At 45.7% G+C, this 20119-nt stretch overlaps 1 protein-coding gene across 3 annotated transcripts in view; it reads left to right on the top strand.

The window, feature by feature from the left end:
• The first annotated feature begins 1874 nt into the window (after positions 1-1874).
• The window catches only part of ENOSF1 (enolase superfamily member 1), a 29443-nt gene continuing 11198 nt past the window's right edge, over positions 1875-20119 (top strand). Inside the window, exons 1-9 of one of the 3 annotated variants that reach the window (XM_040479268.1) lie at positions 1875-2036; positions 7455-7563; positions 13076-13191; positions 15165-15251; positions 15615-15641; positions 17749-17821; positions 17944-17982; positions 18342-18424; positions 19205-19239. In XM_040479268.1, the coding sequence (XP_040335202.1) occupies positions 1953-2036; positions 7455-7563; positions 13076-13191; positions 15165-15251; positions 15615-15641; positions 17749-17821; positions 17944-17982; positions 18342-18424; positions 19205-19239 (653 nt within the window). In that variant the 5' untranslated portion in view covers positions 1875-1952. Of the gene's footprint in view, positions 2037-7454; positions 7564-13075; positions 13192-15164; positions 15252-15614; positions 15642-17748; positions 17822-17943; positions 17983-18341; positions 18425-19204; positions 19240-20119 lie in introns of those variants that run through there. The other 2 variants (XM_040479269.1, XM_040479271.1) reach the window with 2 other exon arrangements.

The raw sequence follows: 20119 nt of genomic DNA, 5'->3' as shown, positions 1-20119 counted from the left end.
ATTAATTTTTAAATTAATCCTAAACACAAATAGTGATTTTTTTTTAATTTTTAAAAATGTTCTTTACTTATTTTTGAGAGAGACAGAGCGTGAGCAGGGGAGGGGCAGTGAGAGAGAGAGAGAGAGAGAGAGAGAGAGAGAATCTGAAGCAGGCTCCAGGCTCCAAGCTGTCAGCACAGAGCCCGATGCAGGGCTTGAACCCACGAACCGTGAGATCATGATGCTTAACCGACTGAGCCACCCAGGCACCCCTCATATTTTAAAGCCATAAAAAGAGAAAAATCCAAATATTTTCTAGAGAGGTGGGGGGGAAACCCCAGCTTATTCTTTAAAGAATGGGACTTAACAGTACTTTAAAAAGTATTAATTTGAACTAAGACTTTTATGCAATAAAACCAACATTCAAATTTGAAAGAAAAACAAAGATATCTTCAGAATACAAAGTACTCAATTTATTAACCAGGCCAACAGACCCATTCTGGAAAAGTGAACTGAGCATATATTCTGGCCACCCCTCCCCCCCCCCCAAAAGTGGGTAGAGAAGGACAGGGAAAAAGGAAGTCTAGTTCCATATTAACATTTGAATTTCAGACTTCTCTTGGGAAATGAGCTCTAATTCCCACAGGACCACTGTAAGCTGGAGCTAACTGGCTACTTCTTTAAAAGAGCAAAGATGGTTAGCTGCAGTCACAGTGGCCTATTGCCTCGGTCCTATTTGCTGTTGGTGCCCACCCCGCCTCCATAGGCATTTGAGTTGATCTAAGCCTTAAGCCAAAGGAATTCTTATCCAATAAGGTTATATGCATCCAGGGGTGACGTGGGCATCCTTGAAAATATCCCTGCCATACCCACAGCAACACAATTAATAGAATAACATCTACAGCATTGCTTCCCAAACATTTAAATTATTCTCCAAAGCATTTCCCAAAGGTAGGAACTGACGGGCGGTGTGCTGTACTTGAAAGCCAAGGACCAGTGTGCTTTCTAAGCCATAGCTTTCATGTTCCCTTGAGAGTCCCTGCAATCCAGACAACAGAACCCAGGTTTGCAGCCAAGACACACTCTGCCACTTAACTAGCTGTTGGCCTCGAGCAAGTCACTTCATCTTTCTGAATCTCATTTCTTCACCAGTAAGATGAAAATGACCTACAGAGCTAGACGGGATAAGAGGTAATGCATTTAAATTTTTTTTTTCAACGTTTATTTATTTTGGGGACAGAGAGAGACAGAGCATGAACGGGGGAGGGGCAGAGAGAGAGAGGGAGACACAGAATCGGAAACAGGCTCCAGGCTCTGAGCCATCAGCCCAGAGCCCGACGCGGGGCTCGAACTCACGGAGTGCGAGATCGTGACCTGGCTGAAGTCGGACGCTTAACCGACTGCGCCACCCAGGCGCCCCGAGAGGTAATGCATTTAAAACACTCTGCATCAGAAGGGGTGTAATAAATGGTGATCTGCTTCTTAATTTCTCAGGTGGCGAACGGGGGCTGAGGTCACTTAAAGACTCGTCAGATTTTCTAGCGTCTCCCCTGGCTGGCCGGCATCTGCCCTCTGACTCAGGTCAGGCGTGGAGCCCGTGGCCCCAATGTGCTTCTAGGCGATCGCACTCTGGTCAGACCCTGCTCCTTCGTCTTGGGCGCCGCTCCCGAGAAGGTCACTTCGCTAGTTTCCCGACGCGGCGCGGGACGTCCTCCTAAGTCTCGGGTCCGCCGCGGCCCAGAGCGAATCCTCGCGAGCGCCGTGCGTGGCAGCACGGGGTTGCAGACGCGGCGGGAACCGCTCGGGCGTCCCGGGGAGCCCGGAACCGAGCCTGCCACTCGGGGCCGGCCAAGTTCTTGGTCGCGGCCGTGCGGCCAATCAGCGTCCGCCGGGCCGGGCTCTGCTCCTCCCTCCGCGCACGGGGCCTGCGGCGGAGTCGCCGGCGCGGCCAGCTCCGGGTGCTGGGCGGTGACATGGTGCGTGGCAGGATCTCCAGGCTCTCGGTGCGGGACGTGCGCTTCCCCACGTCGCTGGGGGGCCACGGCTCGGACGCCATGGTAAGCGCTGAGCGACCGCGGGTGCCCTCTCGCCGCGAGGACGCCCAGGCCCCGAGTAGGCGCGGGCAGTCCAGTGGGTCGCGGAAGTTCCCCACTTTCGAACTGTTGCGTTTGCAAAGGCGGAGGCCTGGAAGGGGACTAAAAGTTACCAGAAACTCTCCATCCCCCGGGGCTTTTTCTTTTTTCGCATTTTTTTTTTCTTTAGACGTTTAATATTTCCTGTTTTTGCATTTACGATCCGCATTTTGCTGTAAATAGTAAAATGCCTAATATGCCAACGACAGCAAAGTGGTTTTGTTGAATCCCCACCAACGAAACCCTAGAACACATTGCTGGCTTCTCTGTACTCAGAGGGGGAGTTCGTGGTGGGGTACTGGCTGTTTTGGGTGGTGATCCTGCCTCTTCCACAACTTGCGTGACGTGGGAAAGACGCTTAACCTCTCTGGGCATCTTGGGCCCATCTGTGAAATGGAGTCACACTGGCTAGGAAACCAAACAAGCTGGTAGTAACTCTGGGTCATGTGAGGGGGGGCTCTTATGAAATTACCAAAACATTGTTGTAAAGGATTTGCCACTGTAGAGAGTTATGCAAATTCCCGTCTTTGGAGATACAGTAAAGGCACAGGCTTTGACCTAAATACTGAAGGGCGTTTTTGCTTATTGAGAGTGTTTAGAGGGACTCCTCCCACCTACCACCGTCTAGTGCAGTGGTTTCCAAATACAGGAAGGCATTTACTGTAGAATAATTTAAGAAATGGAATTTGTCTCTGGGCCCCAGTGTTTTATGACCTCTGGGTCTCCCTGAGGATCCTCATGTGGGAACACATGCTGGGAATTGAGAAACATCCATGTTAGGGTAATGGTTACTTGCTCCCTATGTGGAGGGAGAGGAAGGAGTACCAGAGGACTCTAATTCATCCTATAATGTTGTGCTTCCTAAGTGGGCGGAGGGCAGGCTGATATCAGTACATGACCTATGCTCTTTGTGTACTGGAAATATTGTTAAAAAATAAGTTTCTCATTAAAAAGTGCCAACCAAAGTTCTGACATTTAAAAGAACATCTTTTAGGGATGCCTGGGTGACTCAGTTGGTTAAGCATCTGGCTTTTGAGTTCGGCTCAGGGCATGATCTCATGGTTTGTGAGTTCGAACCCCACATCAGGCTTTGCACTGACAGCGTGGAGCATGCTTGGGATCCTCTGTCTTCTCTCTCTCTCTCTCTCTCAAAATAAAGAAATAAACTTAAAAAAAAGAATGTCATTTATTTTGAGATTAAGTTATTTCCACTTTTAAAAATCCTTATGTGTTCTTATATTATGGTAAATGACTTAAAAAAACACCCAGTTGGCAATCCTTGGTGGATCTCCAAATGTTTGACATTTCCCTGCCTTGTAAAATTCAAACACCTGAGCTAGTGCAACCACCTTTACCTCTCTGAGATGTAGCAGCTGTGGGTAAACAACTCATTCTCTCTAAGCCTCGGCTATCTTCTCCATACGTGAGTATGATAGTATCTACTTCGTGCATTAAATGAGATGCCTGTAAAGTGCTTGACACAGAATAAGCCATCAAAAAGTGTTGGCTGTAATTACTATTTACATATGAGGAAACTAAAACAGGAAGGGGCTCTGGCCTAGATTTTTCTCTGCTTTGAATTTGTGAAGTGTTAAAGTAGCCTGGTGTACTGTAGAATAATTTAAGAAATGGAATTTGTCCCTGGGGCTGAGTGGTTTATGTCCTCTGGGTCAGGAGAGGTTATCTAATACCTGTATTGCAAACTCATAAATACTTAAGTATTTATCTTCCAGAGATATGGGGTGTGTTGTGTGCTGATTCTTAGGTGCCTTCTTAACAGAATGTGCTATTTTGCACCGCTTGGTGGTACTGCTTCCCGTGCCCTCACGGCTTGCTGAACTCAGCAATTCAGCTGTGTTCAGCACTTAGCAGCAGAGTGAGCCTTCCTAATCAGAAGTAGGATATATTCATGAAGTCCCCAACTCTGTTAGAGGTAAAGGATTCCACTGTGATTTCTTTTTTTTTTTTAATCGGCCTTTTAGGAAAAGTGGAGTGCTCAAGGCTGGGTGGTACTTACAAGTTGCTTGCTTGTCTAGGCACTCATCAAGTTTCCAGAAGCCCCGGGGCTATGGGCTCACAGCCCAGCTCCGGCTGACCCCACCACTTCCTACGCATACTTTTCCTCTCCTTTCCCCATTGTCTGCTGAGCTCCCTAGAGTGCCTGTGTCAGACCACTCCACTCCTTTGCTGCTCTGGCCCCTCTTCCTGCACCCCCAGCAGTTAGAAGACTGCCCACTGCATCACCCAGAAGACTGAAAACAAATGCACCCTTAACCCCATCTCCCCCCATTAGTCTCCAAACCAACCCTCTTGTCTTTCTTTCCCTTTATCCTGTAAGTCCTATCCTCCCAAACTAATCTATTCTGTGTCCCCATTTCCACCCCTTTTGACTCCCAAGGCCCCCATTCTTCTCCCCTCCCTCTCCATCCAGTATTTTCTTCTTTAGTCTCTTTTTCCAGTGGTTCCTTTTCTGTCCCACATAGACAGGGATTCCCATTTTGGAATCACCTTTCCTTGACCCTAACACCTCTACTTCCTTCTTTGTCTGCTCCTTTCCCACTACACGCTAAATTACTGGTTCATTCCTGTTGGCCTCTGACCTTTACGTTTACTTCCTCCTTCATCTGTAATCAACTTCTGTCTCCTTCCTTCTCTTGGGATTGACGTTATTTCTGCTTCCAGGGTCCTTACCTCTGGTCTGCATGTCATGTTGTCTGCTGAGCCTCCTCTTTCTGCCATCATTCTGCCCCCTGGCTGGCTGCTGCTGCTTCCTGTACTGATCCCCTTCTTCCCTCTGCAAAGCTCAGGCTTCAAGGCTGCTCCCTGCTCCCTTCCCTCCACTCCTCCTCCACCCCCGTCTCATTGCACACTCCCAGTAAGACCCCCCCCTCCCCCCCAGTGTTGACGGCTTCAGTGCCCCCTTGTAGGCCAATGATTCCCGGATCTCATTTCTGGATCTCCCCTCTCCAGAACCCAGTGGTCAAACCAGGGTGTCACCAATCCTGAAACAGACTTCAGCCTTTCCCTTTTCTTTTCTTTAAAAAAAAATTTTTTATTTGCAAGAGAAGAGAGCTCAAGTGGGAGAAGGGGCAGAGAGAGAGAGAGAGAGAGAGAGAGAGAGAGAGAGAGAGAGAGAATCCTAAGCAGGCTCTGCACCATCAGCTCAGAGCCCAGTACAGGGCTTCAACTCATGAACCGTGAGATCACAAACCTGAGCTGAAACCAAGAATGGGACACTTACCCAACTGAGCCACCCAGGCACCCCAGTCTTTCCCTTTTTTGTCTCTTCACTGCCACTGTCACGCAAGTATTCTCTCCCCACTCCCTTCGTGCCATCCCCCACTGCTGCAAGGCTCCCCATCCTCAACCTACTGACTCAAGGTTCTATTTTCATCATAAAGCCTCCTCCAGCCTTGAGTGCATTCAGCTGATGGTGCTCTCTGCCTGGCTTCCTTAGTCTGCATTTCTCCCAGAGACTTACCATGTCTTGCCTCATGTTAGTAGAGTTTTTGTAACCCTGGCTTCTAAACTGTAACTTTCTTAAGGGCATACATGTCTGTGCCAGGTCAGCCCTCTGCACAGTCTCTGATACACAGCTCAGCAACCCTTCACACCCAGTGCCCCCCTCCGCACTAGGCTTTGATGCCAGACAAAGACCTCCTGTCCACCGTGTGTGCCTTCTCCTCTTCCCTGAATATGGGGATTTCAATTCTGCCTCTTTAAACTCAAGTTTCCTCATCTGTCAGGGATAATGGCACCTACTTTATAATATTGTTGTGAGGATTAAGTTAAGTAGCTTTTAAAACAGTGTGCCAGAACAACAAATGTTCTGTAATAATAACAACAATAATAATAAAAACAGTAATAAATTGTCATCGTCCAGTCTTCAGTAGTTGCACCGTGCATTCCTTTTTGATGCATTTGGATCTTCTGCCTGGCTTTGGGGGTCTCCATTATCTGCCCCCATACCCCCTATCCAGGCTTGTCTCCATTCACTTGCCACCCAGTGCCTCAGGGGCCTTGTACTCCTCTGTCTCCCAGGTTTTGGGGTTTCGTATTGCTCCCCCTTGCCCACATGCCTTCATCTGTCCCTTTGTCCATCCCATTGTCTTCATCCCCTGCTTCCCCTCCTCTTTCCTCTTGCCCTTCTGTGGTACTTCTGGCTGACCACATATTAGCACCTGACCCTGTACTGTCCTAGAACTGCCCTCGCCTGGTTCTTGTGTGTTGGCTTCTTCTCCTCACTCTATGAGAGATTTCTAGAGACAGACTGGTTTTTTTCACCTCTGCATCTCCCATATTGACAAGTAGTGTTGAGTTTCATAATAGTCTGTCAGTAAACACTTATCAAAATACCATTGATAGTAGAAAGTTAAAAAACAAAGAACAGGCTAATTTGTTTTGAAGTTTTATTCTTTGTTTTCCCCCAGTGATCTCCTTGACCTGTGCCATTGTCTTTTCAGCCCTGCTGCAAATTGCAACAAAGATAAGCTCAATTTTCTGTGAGGCTTTCTGAAACCTTGGCTGCTTCCATTTGCAGCTACTTGTGGGGCTCAGTCAATTGAGTGTCTGCCTCTTGATTTCAGCTGCGGTCATGATCCCAGGTCGCTGGATTGAGCCCCACATTGGTATGGAGGCTGCTCAAGATTCTCTTCCTCTTTCTCCCCCTTTGACCCTCTCCCCCACTTATGCTCTCTCAAAAAAAAAAAAAAAAAACTAAAAAAAAACCCCAAACAAAACAAAACAAAAACCTTGTGAATAGAGCTCTGCTCAGACAGTTGAGAGAGGTAGTTTAGGTGAAAACTCCGGATTAAGATCTAAGCTGATCATCAGAAAACTCCGGATTAAAATCTAAGCTGATCATTGCAAGTTTGCAATTTGTCTAATTGCAAACTGACACTAAAAATGGACATGTTGCCCTTGTTAAAATAATATGGATCTTTCAGAAGGACTTTCCCTTTGTCCATTTAGAACTCCTGCAGAAAATGGGGTACACCAAGGGGTCTATTGAATTGGAGCTCGTCTTGCATGTCCCCTGCTGCATTTTTAAAAAGTTTTTTGTTTATTTTTGAGAGAGATAGAGCGAGCAGGGGAGGGGCAGAGAGAGGGAGACACAGAATCGGAAGCAGGCTCCATGCTCTGAGTTGTCAGCACAGAGCCCGACATGGAGCTTGAACTCACAAACCGTGAGATCATTCATGACCTGAGCCAAAGTCAGATGCTTAACCGACTAAGCTGCCCAGGCACCCCTCTATTGCATTTTCTATTCTTATGTGATGTTCTGAGGTGTACGTTTGGATTCCTCACATTTGCCTTGTGGGACGGGGTGCATTTTTCTTGTAGCACACAGACCCTGATTATTCGGCTGCGTATGTTGTCTTAGAGACCAATGCGGAAGACGGGCTCAAAGGGTATGGAATTACCTTCACTCTGGGAAAAGGCACGGAAGTTGGTGAGTTGACCCTTCTCTTAAGTTTCCAGAATGCTTAATTTGCACTTAGATTCCAGTGGTGACCTTACTTTTCTCTGTATGTACCTTGCTCAAAGTGAGTAAAAACAGTGTTTCATAGTTTGTTTCATTGGGAGAAAAGGTGGCAGAACTTGGCCCTTCTCCTTGCAGTCATCGATGGACTGCGGGAATATCTGTGAATCTCAGCCTGTTTCTGTCTGAGCTAGGCCGGGGGGCGGGGGGGGTGATGGTGGCTGAGGGACACCAGAAGGACCAACGGGCATTCATGTGGAGAGGCTTATTGTGATGTGCACAGTGGATCCCTCATTCTTCAAAGTACTTCACACCAAGTGGTTTCAAGTTCACTGCTTTTCATGGCAGAAGGGCCTCTGGCTGCCTGGGTTCAGAGCTGTCATTTGGGGAAAGCTGGTTGTGCAGGAGGCACATTGAGCCACGAGTGAAGTCGTTCTCTCAGAGCTGGAGAGAGCTCAGTGGTGGTCTTGAGGCCCCTCACATTTTAGAAATAAAGAAACAGAAATCCAGACAGCTGCTCAGCTAGCCCCACAGAACCCCCTACTGCCTAAAGTGCTTTCTTTCCACATTTAAATATAAGTTGTTTGTTTGATTTTTTTTTGAAGTACATAATCCACGCACAAGGTACAAAATTCAAGAAGTAAAAAAAGATGACCTTTGCCAGTCAATTTCCATGGATCATTAGGATCTGAAACCAAATTATGATAGTTGATGAGTGAGGATCTAGGAAGGAAACAGGTTCTCTAACTTTGGTGGTGATACGACAGCTCTTCCAAGGGTACTTGCACTGTCCGCTCTCCCTACATGTAAAGTGGAAGCCTTGCCCCACTGAAAGATTCTAATATTGTCAAGCAGATGAAAGGAGTGTGTGTGTATGTGTGTGTGTAGGAAGGACAAGGGAACCTTCTTGAATTTTAACAGAAACGATTGTGCAGTGTGAGGACAGTTTTTAACTTTTATTTTGTTTTATTTTTATTATTTTTTAAGTAGGCCCCATGTCCAGCATGGAGCCCAACATGAGGCTTGACTCCTGACCCTGAGATAAAAACCTGAGCAGAGATCAAGAGTCTGACACTTAAACTGACTGAACCACCCAGCTGCCCCTAGAAGGACACTTTTTTAAAACTTGGTGCAAGTTAGGGGTGCCTAGGGGCTCACCCGGTTAAGTGTTCATCTCAGGTCATGATCTCGCATTTCACATTTTGTGAGTTAGATTCTTGCCTTGGGCTCTGTCTTGACAGCTCAGAGCCTGGAGCCTGCAGCCTACTTTGGATTCTTTGTCTTCCTCTCTCTCTCTGCCCCTCCCCCACTCATGCTTGAGCGCTCGCGCGTGCTCTCTCTCTCTCTCTCAAAAAGAAGTAAACATTAAAAAAAAATAAAAGACTTGGTACAAGTTAAACAGAGAGAGGGTTAGTTCATTTTCCAGGAGGGCTGTGGGCAACTTCAGAACAGAGGTGAGGCTTTGAGATTCGTCTTGAAGGGTAGCTAGGACTTTGCCAGGTAGCAGGAGACTCAGCAATGATTTCCTGTCCCCCTCCCCATTAAGTCAACCATTTGCTGTTAATGTTTTTCCAAAGGCAGTGACCGCTGGCCACGATAGGTTTGTGAGCTGTGTGTCAGCTTTGCCCGCAACTTTAATGGTCTCTGGTGTAAGTTGAGTGCTTTATGCAGCTGCCTTCTCCATATTGCAGACCATATAGGGTGGCCCCCAAAGGTTGCGTAAAACTCAGCAAGCTTACAAAATATGTTATGGGATGGACCATTGGAACCACTCTGGTAATAGCCGAGACTTTGAACTTTGCTGAGTGGGGCACACAGTATGGGGACCCTGCACGTGTTTTGTGCTCACTGGGACTTGATATATATAGGAGATAGGAGGCTCCCCCTCTCTGGTTGCTGAGCTCTGTGCTTTGGGCCTTCATGGACCTCTGCCTCCTCCATTCCCATCCCCTCCCAGCTGTCCTGATGGACATCTCAGCCAGGGGAGATGCCATCTCTCTATGTCTATAATAAATGCTTCTTTTGCGGTGATGTAGTTGGCTTCCGGAGCCTTTTTCAGACCACAATATGACAGAACCCATTTTAACTTCATGGGCTTTTTAAAGTTTATTTATTTATTTAGAGAGAGGGAGAAAGGGGAGAGTTCACAAGAGAGGGGGAAGGGCAGAGAGAGAGAAAAAGAATTCCAAGGCTTTCTGCCAGTGCAGAGCCCCGACATAGGGCTCCAGCTCCTGAACTGCGTGTGAGATGATGACCTGAACCAAAATCAAGAGTCGGACGCTTGATCGACTGAGCCACCCAGGTGCCCCCGTTTTAGCTTTAAACTTGCTCCCTATTTCAGGTGATTCATCGCAGTCTCACTGAATGTGTTACATGGCATTTGCATTCAAGTTGAAAAAACATTCCATTAGCACATCACGGTTCTCCTGCACTTTTACCAGCTTACTTACCTGTGCATTCTTTTATGATTAGAAAAAAAAAAATAGTGCTTTCCTCATTACTGTGAAGGTAGTGCTTGTTTGCGTGTGTGAGAGAGACAGGAAGGGAGGGTTACAGTTATTTGTTTAATGTATAGAAGACACCAATATAGTTCTTTTTTTTTTTTAATTTTTTTTCAACGTTTTTAATTTATTTTTGGGACAGAGAGAGACAGAGCATGAACGGGGGAGGGGCAGAGAGAGAGGGAGACACAGAATCGGAAACAGGCTCCAGGCTCCGAGCCATCAGCCCAGAGCCTGACGCGGGGCTCGAACTCACGGACCGCGAGATCGTGACCTGGCTGAAGTCGGACGCCTAACCGACTGCGCCACCCAGGCGCCCCGTTCTTAAAACAATAGAAAAAAAAAGATGAAGAAAGAAGAATTTCTAAAGAGACAAAAAACAGCCATAAGGGTTCACACCAGCTCTCAGGCTCAGACACCCATGGTCATCCATCGGCCTTACTGACTTGTCCTTTCTGTGCCAGAGGGTGGCAGGGAGTTAGTCAGCAAGACGTGCCTTCAGTGACCAGTTTTTTTCCAGATGAATTTCCCACCCATGGCATCAAAGCAAACCTGAGGCAGACTGTCCTGTACGCTGGATGACCACCACTACTGAGATTTCTGTCGAATGCACCCAATTTTAGTTACCTTCTTGCAGTGCCCTCCTTTTGAGCAAGGAAAATCTGTGCTATAGATGAATACATTAGTGCTGCTTATGCATCTCTTAGACCTGTGAAGGGTGAGCTCATCCTCAACTTTGTTAAGGGCATTTTCCATGTGGGGCAAACCAGAGGTATGCTTCATCAGTGGTTTCTAGCAGCTGTCTCATCAACGAGATGGAGGTTTTAACTAGATGATGGTATATACCTCTTTGTGAGTTGCTGACTGGCTCTTCAGATGTCTTTAATCCTAGAGCACCAACCATCAAGGTGTAGAAGGATTCTGTCTTCTCACATTCTAGGGAATGCATATCTGAACTGGAATGATTCTATAGCCCTTAACAGAAGCCCTAGAAGAACATGCAATGGTTGCTCCAGACCTAATGCTACATTTGAGAGCAGGTGTGCATTCATGTATGAACACTGTTCCACATAGAAACCAGGCGCATCCCGACAGCTTGTTTCAGATAGGTCAGAGGTCTTTCTCCTAGGATCTGGAGGATAGTAAAACTGCACCAGTAGTTAGGAGAACAGCTATCCTATGAAATGACCTGAGTAATAATCACAGAAATGGCAACACCAAACAACAAATTTATCAAAAAAAATTTATAACAAATTAATTGCTTTGGGGCTAGATGATTTGATTATTTTGGTCATTTATGTGTACTAATTGTTTTCTAGCATGACTGAAGGGTAGAAGGGTCTTTCCAATTCAATCTGTTACTCTTCATCTGAAATAATACAATAAAGCCTTTTTAAGTAAAATACGGAAAAAAAAAAAAGGATGGTAATTCTGAGCCAAATTAAATTTGACCTTCAAATTACTTAAGAAAACATATAGTGGGGTGCCTGGGTAGCTCAGTAGGTTAAACATCCGACTCTTGATTCAGCTCAGGTCATGGTCAAACAGTTCATGAGATCTAGCCCCATGTTGAGCTCTGAGCTGATAGCATGGAGCCTGCTTGGGATTTCACACTCCCTCCCTCTCTGACCCTCTCCTGCTCATACTCATTCTCAAAATAAATAAACTTTTTTTCTCTTTTTCAAAATAAATAAACTTAAAGCGTAGTATATCATAAATCAATAGGAAAAAATTAAATCTTTAAGAAAAGTGTTTTCATGTACTTTAACATTTTACATGTGAGTATTTATTTCAAATTTGTTTCATCTTTAGTAGTGTGTTATAGTGTGACTTCAAGATATTTTCTATGCTTGACAGTAATTGGAAGGTACCTCTTTTTTTTTTTACTTTTATCTTTTTTTTAACTTTAGAGAAAGAGCATGCCAGAGGGGCAGAGAGAGAGAGAGAGAGTTTCTCATCCAAGCAGGCCCCAAGCTCAGCACAGAACCTGATGCCAGAGCTCAATCCCAGGGCCCTGGGATCATGACCTGAGCCAAAATCAAGAGTTAGATGCTTAACCAACTGAGCCACTCAGGCGCTTCCCCCCACTGCTTTTTTTTTTTTTTTAAATTTGATAAATCAAGTATCTTTATTCCTTAGGAACAATGAAATAGAGAAGTTTGATTTTGAAAATGACTGGACATTTGGGGCACCTGGGTGGCTCAGTCGGTTAAGCCGACTTCGGCTCAGGTTGTGATCTCACGGTCCGTGAGTTCGAGCCCCGCGTTGGGCTCTGTGCTGCCAGCTCAGAGCCTGGAGCCTGCTTCTGATTCTGTGTCTCCCTCTCTCTCTGACCCTCCCCACTCATGCTCTGTCTCTCTCTGCCTCAGAAATAAATAAACATTAAAAAAAAAAGAAAATGACTGGACACTTTATAAAGTGAACAAGAAAATATATTGGGAATAGGATTTAAATTTTCGTATCAAAAAATAAAATAAACTTTCATACCTATGGCTCAGTTTTTCAAATGGCAACCATTCAAAATGTGTTTGCTCTACTCAGATATTAAGCTCAGTGTATGGATTAACAGCTGTATTATATATGTGGTATTATTTATGACAAACCCAAAAGACATATTTGAGGCAGTATTTAAAAACATGTACCTTTAGGGGCACCTGGGTGGTTCAGTCAGCTCAGGTCATTATTCTTATGGTTTGTGGGATCGACCCCAGCATCAAGCTCTGTGCTGGCAGTGGGGAGCCTGCTTGAGATTCTCTCTCTCTCCCTCTCTCTGCCCCTCCACTGCTCTCACTCACTCTGTCTCTGTCTCTCTCTCTCTGTCTCTCTCTCAAAATAAATGAACTTTAAAAACAAAACAAAGCATGTACCTTTTGTATTTAAAGTTTCTTTCATAAAATCCAACAGTAGTTGTGGTGTTTTCATGTCTTAATTTATTGGCATCATACCAAGACATACCCAAGAATTGAATCCTTATTTAATAGTTGCCTGTGCTGTGAATGCCCTCGCCCACCATGTGCTTAACAAGGACCTCGGGGACATCATTGGTGACTTCAGAGGCTTCTACAGGCAGCTCACCAGTGATGGGCAGCTGAGATGGGTAAGGGACCTAATTTTTAAAATGTTCTTACAAGTAATATTACTAAGGTCTAAGACGTGCTTTGATTGCAACAAATGTGAAAACAGAGACAGGCTTACAATTTTAAGGTAAAACACTATTAAATTAGGGCTTCAACCATTTAGACAATCAGTGTTTTGAGGTAATTGATATTCCTTTCTGTAAGACTTGAATCTGGATATATTTGGATCCTGAGAGCTATCTCTGCCCTATGGACCTCATCTCTACTCCTTGAATGAAAGAAGTGTTCTAGACACTCTAGAAAATAAAGTATTGAATGGGCATCCTTTCTGGGTGAGAGGTAATGTGGGTGGCATTAGAGCTGGGGGAGGAGGTTATTAAAGCCAGAAACATAAGAGAAGAGCAAAGCTAAAAGATGGAGACCAGAGCACTTTTACATGTATAGGTCTATATTTTGAACCCTAAGTTCAAGGCATGAGAAGAGTGAGGCTCTAGAGAAAGGATTCTGTCACAGTAAGATCAGTCCAATAACTGGGACCTTGCCCTTGTCTCCCAACATCAGCTCTATTTTTTATGAACTCTGCTCAGTTTCTCATCCATGCCCAATGAAAGGCACAGGGAAGGCATTCTGTATGTTGCCTTGGATTTCATTTTTAACTTTCTGCAAAGCAAGTTGAACTTACTTTTAAAGGCATTCTCTTGAAGAAGTCCCCACTGGCCAAATCTGGGACAATTCAAGGATCAAAATAAATTTGTTAGTAATGGCTTATAGCTCATTGAATAACATAAGAATCCATGAGTTCATTCAGGTAGTAAACAAGCAGCTAGGGAAAGCTTGTCATTATAATAGAACAGAAAAACATAAAAGGAATGATAACGTTTGACAATCACTGTATTGCAAACATTGTAGCCATAACTCATTGAGGCAAGAATGATCAATGGATGCCCCAATTTGGGGACAATAGTAATCTTACACTGTGAGGTTACCATTTTCCCTAAGTAAGAGCCCAGTGGACGCTGACTTACCTAAGTGCTAAAAGATAGTAGCCCTAATAAAAAACCAAAAGGACATTATTGCTTACTTAGAATTTGTGCCAAAAAAGTATGACCTGGATCCCAGTCTGAGGAACACTGTTACAAGTCAACCAGCCCATGTGCTTTAAAAATGTCAACAGCATCTTGACAGCATTCTTGAAGAACAGCATTCTTAAAAAAATAAGAAAAACTGTTCCAGATAAAGGGGGACTGAAGAGACAGAACAACCAAATGCAATGTTCATAAAATAAAGTACATTATTGAGACAATTGGCAGAATTTGATTATGGACTGTTTTAGGCAATAGTATTCTTATCAATGTTATATTCCCTGAATCTGATCATTGTACTGTGGTTATGTGAGAAAATGTCCTTGTTTTTGTGACCTACACACAGAAGTATTTAGGGTTCCAGGAGCATGATATTTGCAACTTAAATGGTTCAGTAAAATCAATTGTGTATATATATTATGTGTGTGTGTGCACACACACACAATATATATATATATATAATATTTGTCTGTATATACATACACAGAAAGAGAGTTGGGGGTAATATACAGGAGTTTTTTGTACTGTTCTTGCAACTTTTCTATAGGTTAGAAACTATAAAAAAAAAAAAAAAAAAAAAAGCATGGGGCACCTGGGTGTCTCAGTCAGTTGAGCACCTGACTCTTGATTTTGGCTCTGGTCATGACCTCATGATTGTGAGATCAGGCTTCATGCTCAGCGTGGAGCCTGCTTGGGATTCTCTCTCAATCCCTCTGCTCCTCTCCCCACCCTGCCCCCAACCTCTAAAATTTAAAAAAAAAAAAAAAGTATTTTAAAGTATATTTAAAAAGCTTAACCTCTTTGTGAGCTTTTATTGATGGCTTTTAACTCTTGAAATGTGTCCCTGGCTAGGAGACCTAACTTTCTCTTTCATGTCTAAGAAATGCTGGTGTATTTTGCTTCCTAACCAGATTGGTCCTGAGAAAGGTGTTGTGCATCTGGCGACCGCGGCTGTTCTCAACGCTGTGTGGGACCTGTGGGCCAAGCAGGAGGGAAAGGTAACTCACTGGAGGAGCACTTGCAGGAGCTCTGTGGAATAATCCAACACGTGGCAGAGGACTAAATAGTTCCTCTACGAGCAGCCTTCTAAAGAGCAAAGACGCAGGCCTCCAAAAGCAATGTGGAAATTTGTCTGATGTGTTTTCTCCGTGGCAGTAGTTAGGAAACCATAGGAGTAGGTTAGAAAGGGCTGAGAAAGAAATGGGAGAGCAGCAGAGGTGAGGAGTCAGGAGGCAGCATTAGCGATCCGGGTGTGCCCGTGGGCTGGTGGGCAGGTGTTTGAAAGTGGGAGTTTGAGTTTACTTTCAGGGGAAAAAGTGGGCACTTTACACATGATTTAAAATTCTTTTTTTTCCCCCAAGCCTCTGTGGAAGTTACTTGTTGACATGGTAAGTAAATTCTTTAACATTATAACGTTAAACAATTATAATAGTGTTGCAGTATAAACGAGATGGATTTCGTGGGTTACTTGCCTTTTGTAAATCAGCAAATATATTCAGAATTGTCTGTGGATCGCCATAGTGATGGTAAAGTAAAACCCCAGTAAACCCTAATATTTCTTTTCTGGTATTTGAGGTAACAGCTGGGTGTGCCCACACACAGTGGTCCATGGGAAGCACTGAGTTTGGGTCCTGCCTCCCCCACTGTGGAGGCTTCACATGTAATGCAAATTCTCTGAGCCTCTGTTTCCCAATTATGAAAAGGGGATAATCATCACTTCTCTGAGAACCTCATAGAATTGGTTGAAAGACCAAATGATAAAAGTGTTTCACAAACTCTGAAGAGCAAGATGTTATTATTAAGATGTCATCTGGTCACTTTGAACTTAGAGTGTTGTTGTCTCCATTATCTGATTCCAGAAGAGAAGGAGCCAAATGCTGAAGATAGGTACCTCGGTGTTTCCTTCTTCCTTGTCCTGTTTGTGGCAGGGAAGAGCGCCTATTAGGGGAGGAGGAAAAAAAGCTGGGCAATGGGCAAGTTAAGGGGGGGTGACCTTCAGACCCAGGCAGACCTGGCTTTGAATGTGGGCTCCTCCACTTTCTGGCAGGTTGACCTGAGGCATGTCACTTAATCTCTTTGAGCATCAGCTGCCTTAGGGTGATGTCTTATGTGGTCACTAAAATCCTGTTAGCCAGCAGATGAAGGCCCTGTTATTATTTGACATCACCATTTGGGAAAAACAAAGAACACCTTGGCTTTAAAGACTGTTGGTCAGCAGACATCGTCTCTTCTCTGGGAGAAAGTAAAGACAGGCGGATATCACACCATCGACATGGTTGCAGGTGGCCTCGGGGCCCCATCTGAAGGGGAAGGACATGAGCCACCCTCTAGGCTTAAGGTTAGGCTTTCAGGGGGTGTAGGAGGCAACTCCCCAAACTGAATGAGTTGAGAGGCACCAGAGAGGTGTGACTTCATTCTTATGGATTCTATTTCCTGTTTCAGTAGTGGCCGATAGTCTTAAAAGAGGCAGAATCTCAGCATTGAGTTTTTTTTACAATTTTTTAAAATGTTTATTTTGAGAGAGAGAGAGTGCATGTGCAGGTGAGTGAGGGAGGGGTGGGGGGGGGAGAGAGAGAGAGTGAGAGAATCCCAGGCAAGCTCCACGCCCATTGCAGAACCCATCGCAAGGCTCGATCACACAACTAAGAGATCATGACCTGAGCCGAAATCAAGAGTAGGACACTTTAACTGACCGAGCCACCCAGGTGCCCCGAGCTTTTACAATTTTTGACAGACTAGTGGAGGACTGTTGGTCAGAGTAAAACCTGAGAGGGAGTGAAGCTACTGGTTGCTTCCCAACTGTTAGACTGAGATAGGGAGGGGTCTCAACCAGAGATCCAGCTGAGATGTTGGCCTTGCCAGTGTGGCCAGAGTAGTGAGCATGGGGCAGGAAGAGGCGGGGAGAGAACAGCCAGTGATGGTCCAGGGTGGCCTCCCATGTTTAATCCATTCTGTACCTGTTGGTGAAGTGAATTACCCAATTTGACAAGAGAAAAAATTGACCACAGTCATGCTGCTAATAAATAGTGGGCATAGGGTTGACCCGGGGAGCCTGGCTCTGATACCAGCCTTCTTGCCTCTCCTGCTGAGCTGCGCCAGTATCCCAGTCAGCCCTGATGTGTAGAGCAATGATGTCTAGAGAGACACCAGGCGCTCATCTATCCACTTACTCATGCTGAGTGCTTGCCTCATGCCGGATCCTCTTTCCAGAAGCCATGTTAGTTGGGATGGTTGGAGCCTAGGTGTCAGGAGAGGAAAGGGATGGGGAGGGAGGAGGGGGTTGCAGCGGGAGCACCTGAGGATGTCTTTGGTAGTCAGCCCTGACCCTCTGAAGGGCTCTACACCAAGGAATGACAGCATCAAACAATTTAACACAAATCCCAAAGGTCCTTTCCTGGAAAGGGTAATCCCACGTCTCAGTGTAAGCACATCCTTAGAAACATAAGCCATTTGTGAATTGATCTGGGCCTTTCCCCTCTCCTGTCACACTGCCAGGACCCCAGGATGCTGTTATCCTGCATAGATTTCAGGTACATCACAGACGTCCTGACTGAGGAGGAAGCCTATGGTGAGTCATACTCAAGTGACGGAACTGAAGTTTTCTGGTACCACTAATGTGGCATGCCATACCTACCATATAGCATGCATGCTTTGTTGTCTAAAAAAGTGATGATACTTTTTTTTTTCCAGGAATACTGCAGAAAGGTCAAATTGGCAAAAAAGAGAGAGGTGGGTGGTGAGGAAATTTCCTTCGTTGTTTTTGCTGTCACTGTCCTTTTGAATGTCCCTGTCGTCTGGGGGTTCATAGTGTCTTCCCAAATGCCTCGTGCCCAGCAGCCAGGCCCTCTGATGGGCAGTTGCGTCTGGATGTGTCCTGAGTGTGACAGGAAGACCTGGGGTAGTTTGACAGCCTTGGTATTTGCATGATTGTGAATGTGAACAAAGGCTGGGTTTGGGGCTGGGTGCATGTGAAAGGCAGGGTCAGAAGAACTGCTGGATTCTCTGGGGGCAGCAGCTTAGCTACAGGCAATTCTAATCCTGAAGGTCCCTGGAAAGCACAAATGTTGACAAGCTCTGTGTTTCCACAGAAAGGCAAATGCTAATGCATGGCTACCCTGCCTACACGACATCGTGCGCCTGGCTGGGGTACTCGGATGACACACTGAAGCAGGTGGGCATCCGAAGCTGGTTTTGTAGACAGGTTTTGTATTCCTGGCTTTCTGGAGTTTTAATGTTAGCTCTTCTAGATCATTGTGGATCCAAGGCCTCATTCTGAAAGCACTTCTACTGGAGCAAAAGTAAAGCCGCTCATATTGTGGGCATGGGACTCTGTGACCTTATATGTCCCACCATGGGTTCTGGAAGGGGACAGTCTGGGATTTGACCCCAGGCAGAGACAGCAGTGTAATGTCGTGCAGTGTTACACCTAACCATGCTGAGCCTTGGTTTCCTCACTGTGAAATGGGGAAATAATATGGGTCTTGTGGGTGGTTTGGAGGCTCCAGATAAAAGCTGTGAGTTGTGTGACGCTTGTGGCCCCATGGCTGGTACTCGGCTGCAGTCAGTGCGAGGTTGATCCCACTGCACTGTACCTGCAGCTGAGAGAAAGACTAGCTTCTGTTTGTTACCCTCACATCCATTAGTTCTCTGGATGCTGCAGGATATCCTAGCTTTAACAAGAGGGATATCAATGCTCCATTGCCCTTTGAGGAGTGTGAACAATTAAAGACATTGTTCCCATAGAGATGAGGAAAGAAAGTCATCCTATGGGTACAAAGAGTTATGGTCTGTTGGCTAAACTGCGCCCTTAATGCATCAACACATAGCTGTTCCTCCGGTTCCCGCTGCTGCTGTAAGTGCATATGAAACCAGATCAGGGACAACTGGGGTCCTCATTAGACCAAGGGGAGCTCTGCCGTGTGTGATGCTGGCTGTGCTCCTCTCCCCGCAGCTCTGCACCGAGGCCCTGCAGGACGGCTGGACCAGGTAACTTGTTTGCGTGGTAACGAGCTTCACTGCCCCAGTTAGCAGCATGATGGGCCAGGAACAAAAGGCACCAGGGCGGCCAGGATTCGTCCAGGAGCAGTCTCACATGGAGGATACATAGGAGAAGTCTCACTGTAGACCAGGCTTTCTCCAAAGATGAGATGTGAGTCCTAATTACAACCCTAAGACCTTGGAGAAACAGACCTTGGAGATCATCAATTTCAAACACCAGAATAGAAATCAACTCTTGAAAAAAAATTTTTTTTTAAGTTTACTTACTTATTTTGAGAGGGGGGAGGGAGAGAGAGAATCCTAAGCACACTCTGTACCATCAACACAGAGCCTGATATGGAGCTTGAATCCACGATATGTGAGACCATGACCTGGGCTGAAACCAAGACCTGGATGCTCAACCCACTGAGCCACCCAGGCGCCCGAGAAGTCCACTCTTTTACTATCAGTAATAAGCATTGACTCAGCTTCCACTTGAAAACCTGCAGAGGCAGTGAGCCTAACTTGCAAGGCACTTTTGCATTGTTTGAGGGCTCTGTGTGTTAGAGTCCCAAAATGTATCGAGTCCTTCCCTTCCATGTAACTTCCAGCTACTGGTTCCAGTTCTCTGCAGTCTCCAAGCGTCTCCTCTTCCCCTGGAGTGGTGGCCCTTCTCCTCCCCAGGCTGCTTCTCTCCAGACCAACTGTTGGCGCTTCTCTGCTTGTCTCTGCTGGGCAGATATGGACCCCTGGGCATCCTAGGGTTTTCCTCTGGATACATTGTGGCTGTCAGTGGTCCCAAAACCTAACACAATGCAGGGCATAGAGGGACCATCATCTCGTGATGTGGTCACCATGAGTCTACCAGTTTAGCGCACAGTGGCACATT

The sequence above is a fragment of the Herpailurus yagouaroundi genome, unplaced genomic scaffold (genome assembly GCF_014898765.1).
Source record: "Herpailurus yagouaroundi ecotype Mexico unplaced genomic scaffold, PumYag 142, whole genome shotgun sequence".
In the NCBI taxonomy this organism is placed as follows: Eukaryota; Metazoa; Chordata; class Mammalia; order Carnivora; family Felidae; genus Herpailurus; species Herpailurus yagouaroundi.
Note: the sequence above shows the minus strand (reverse complement) of the source record. Positions and strands in the feature narration are given on the sequence as shown.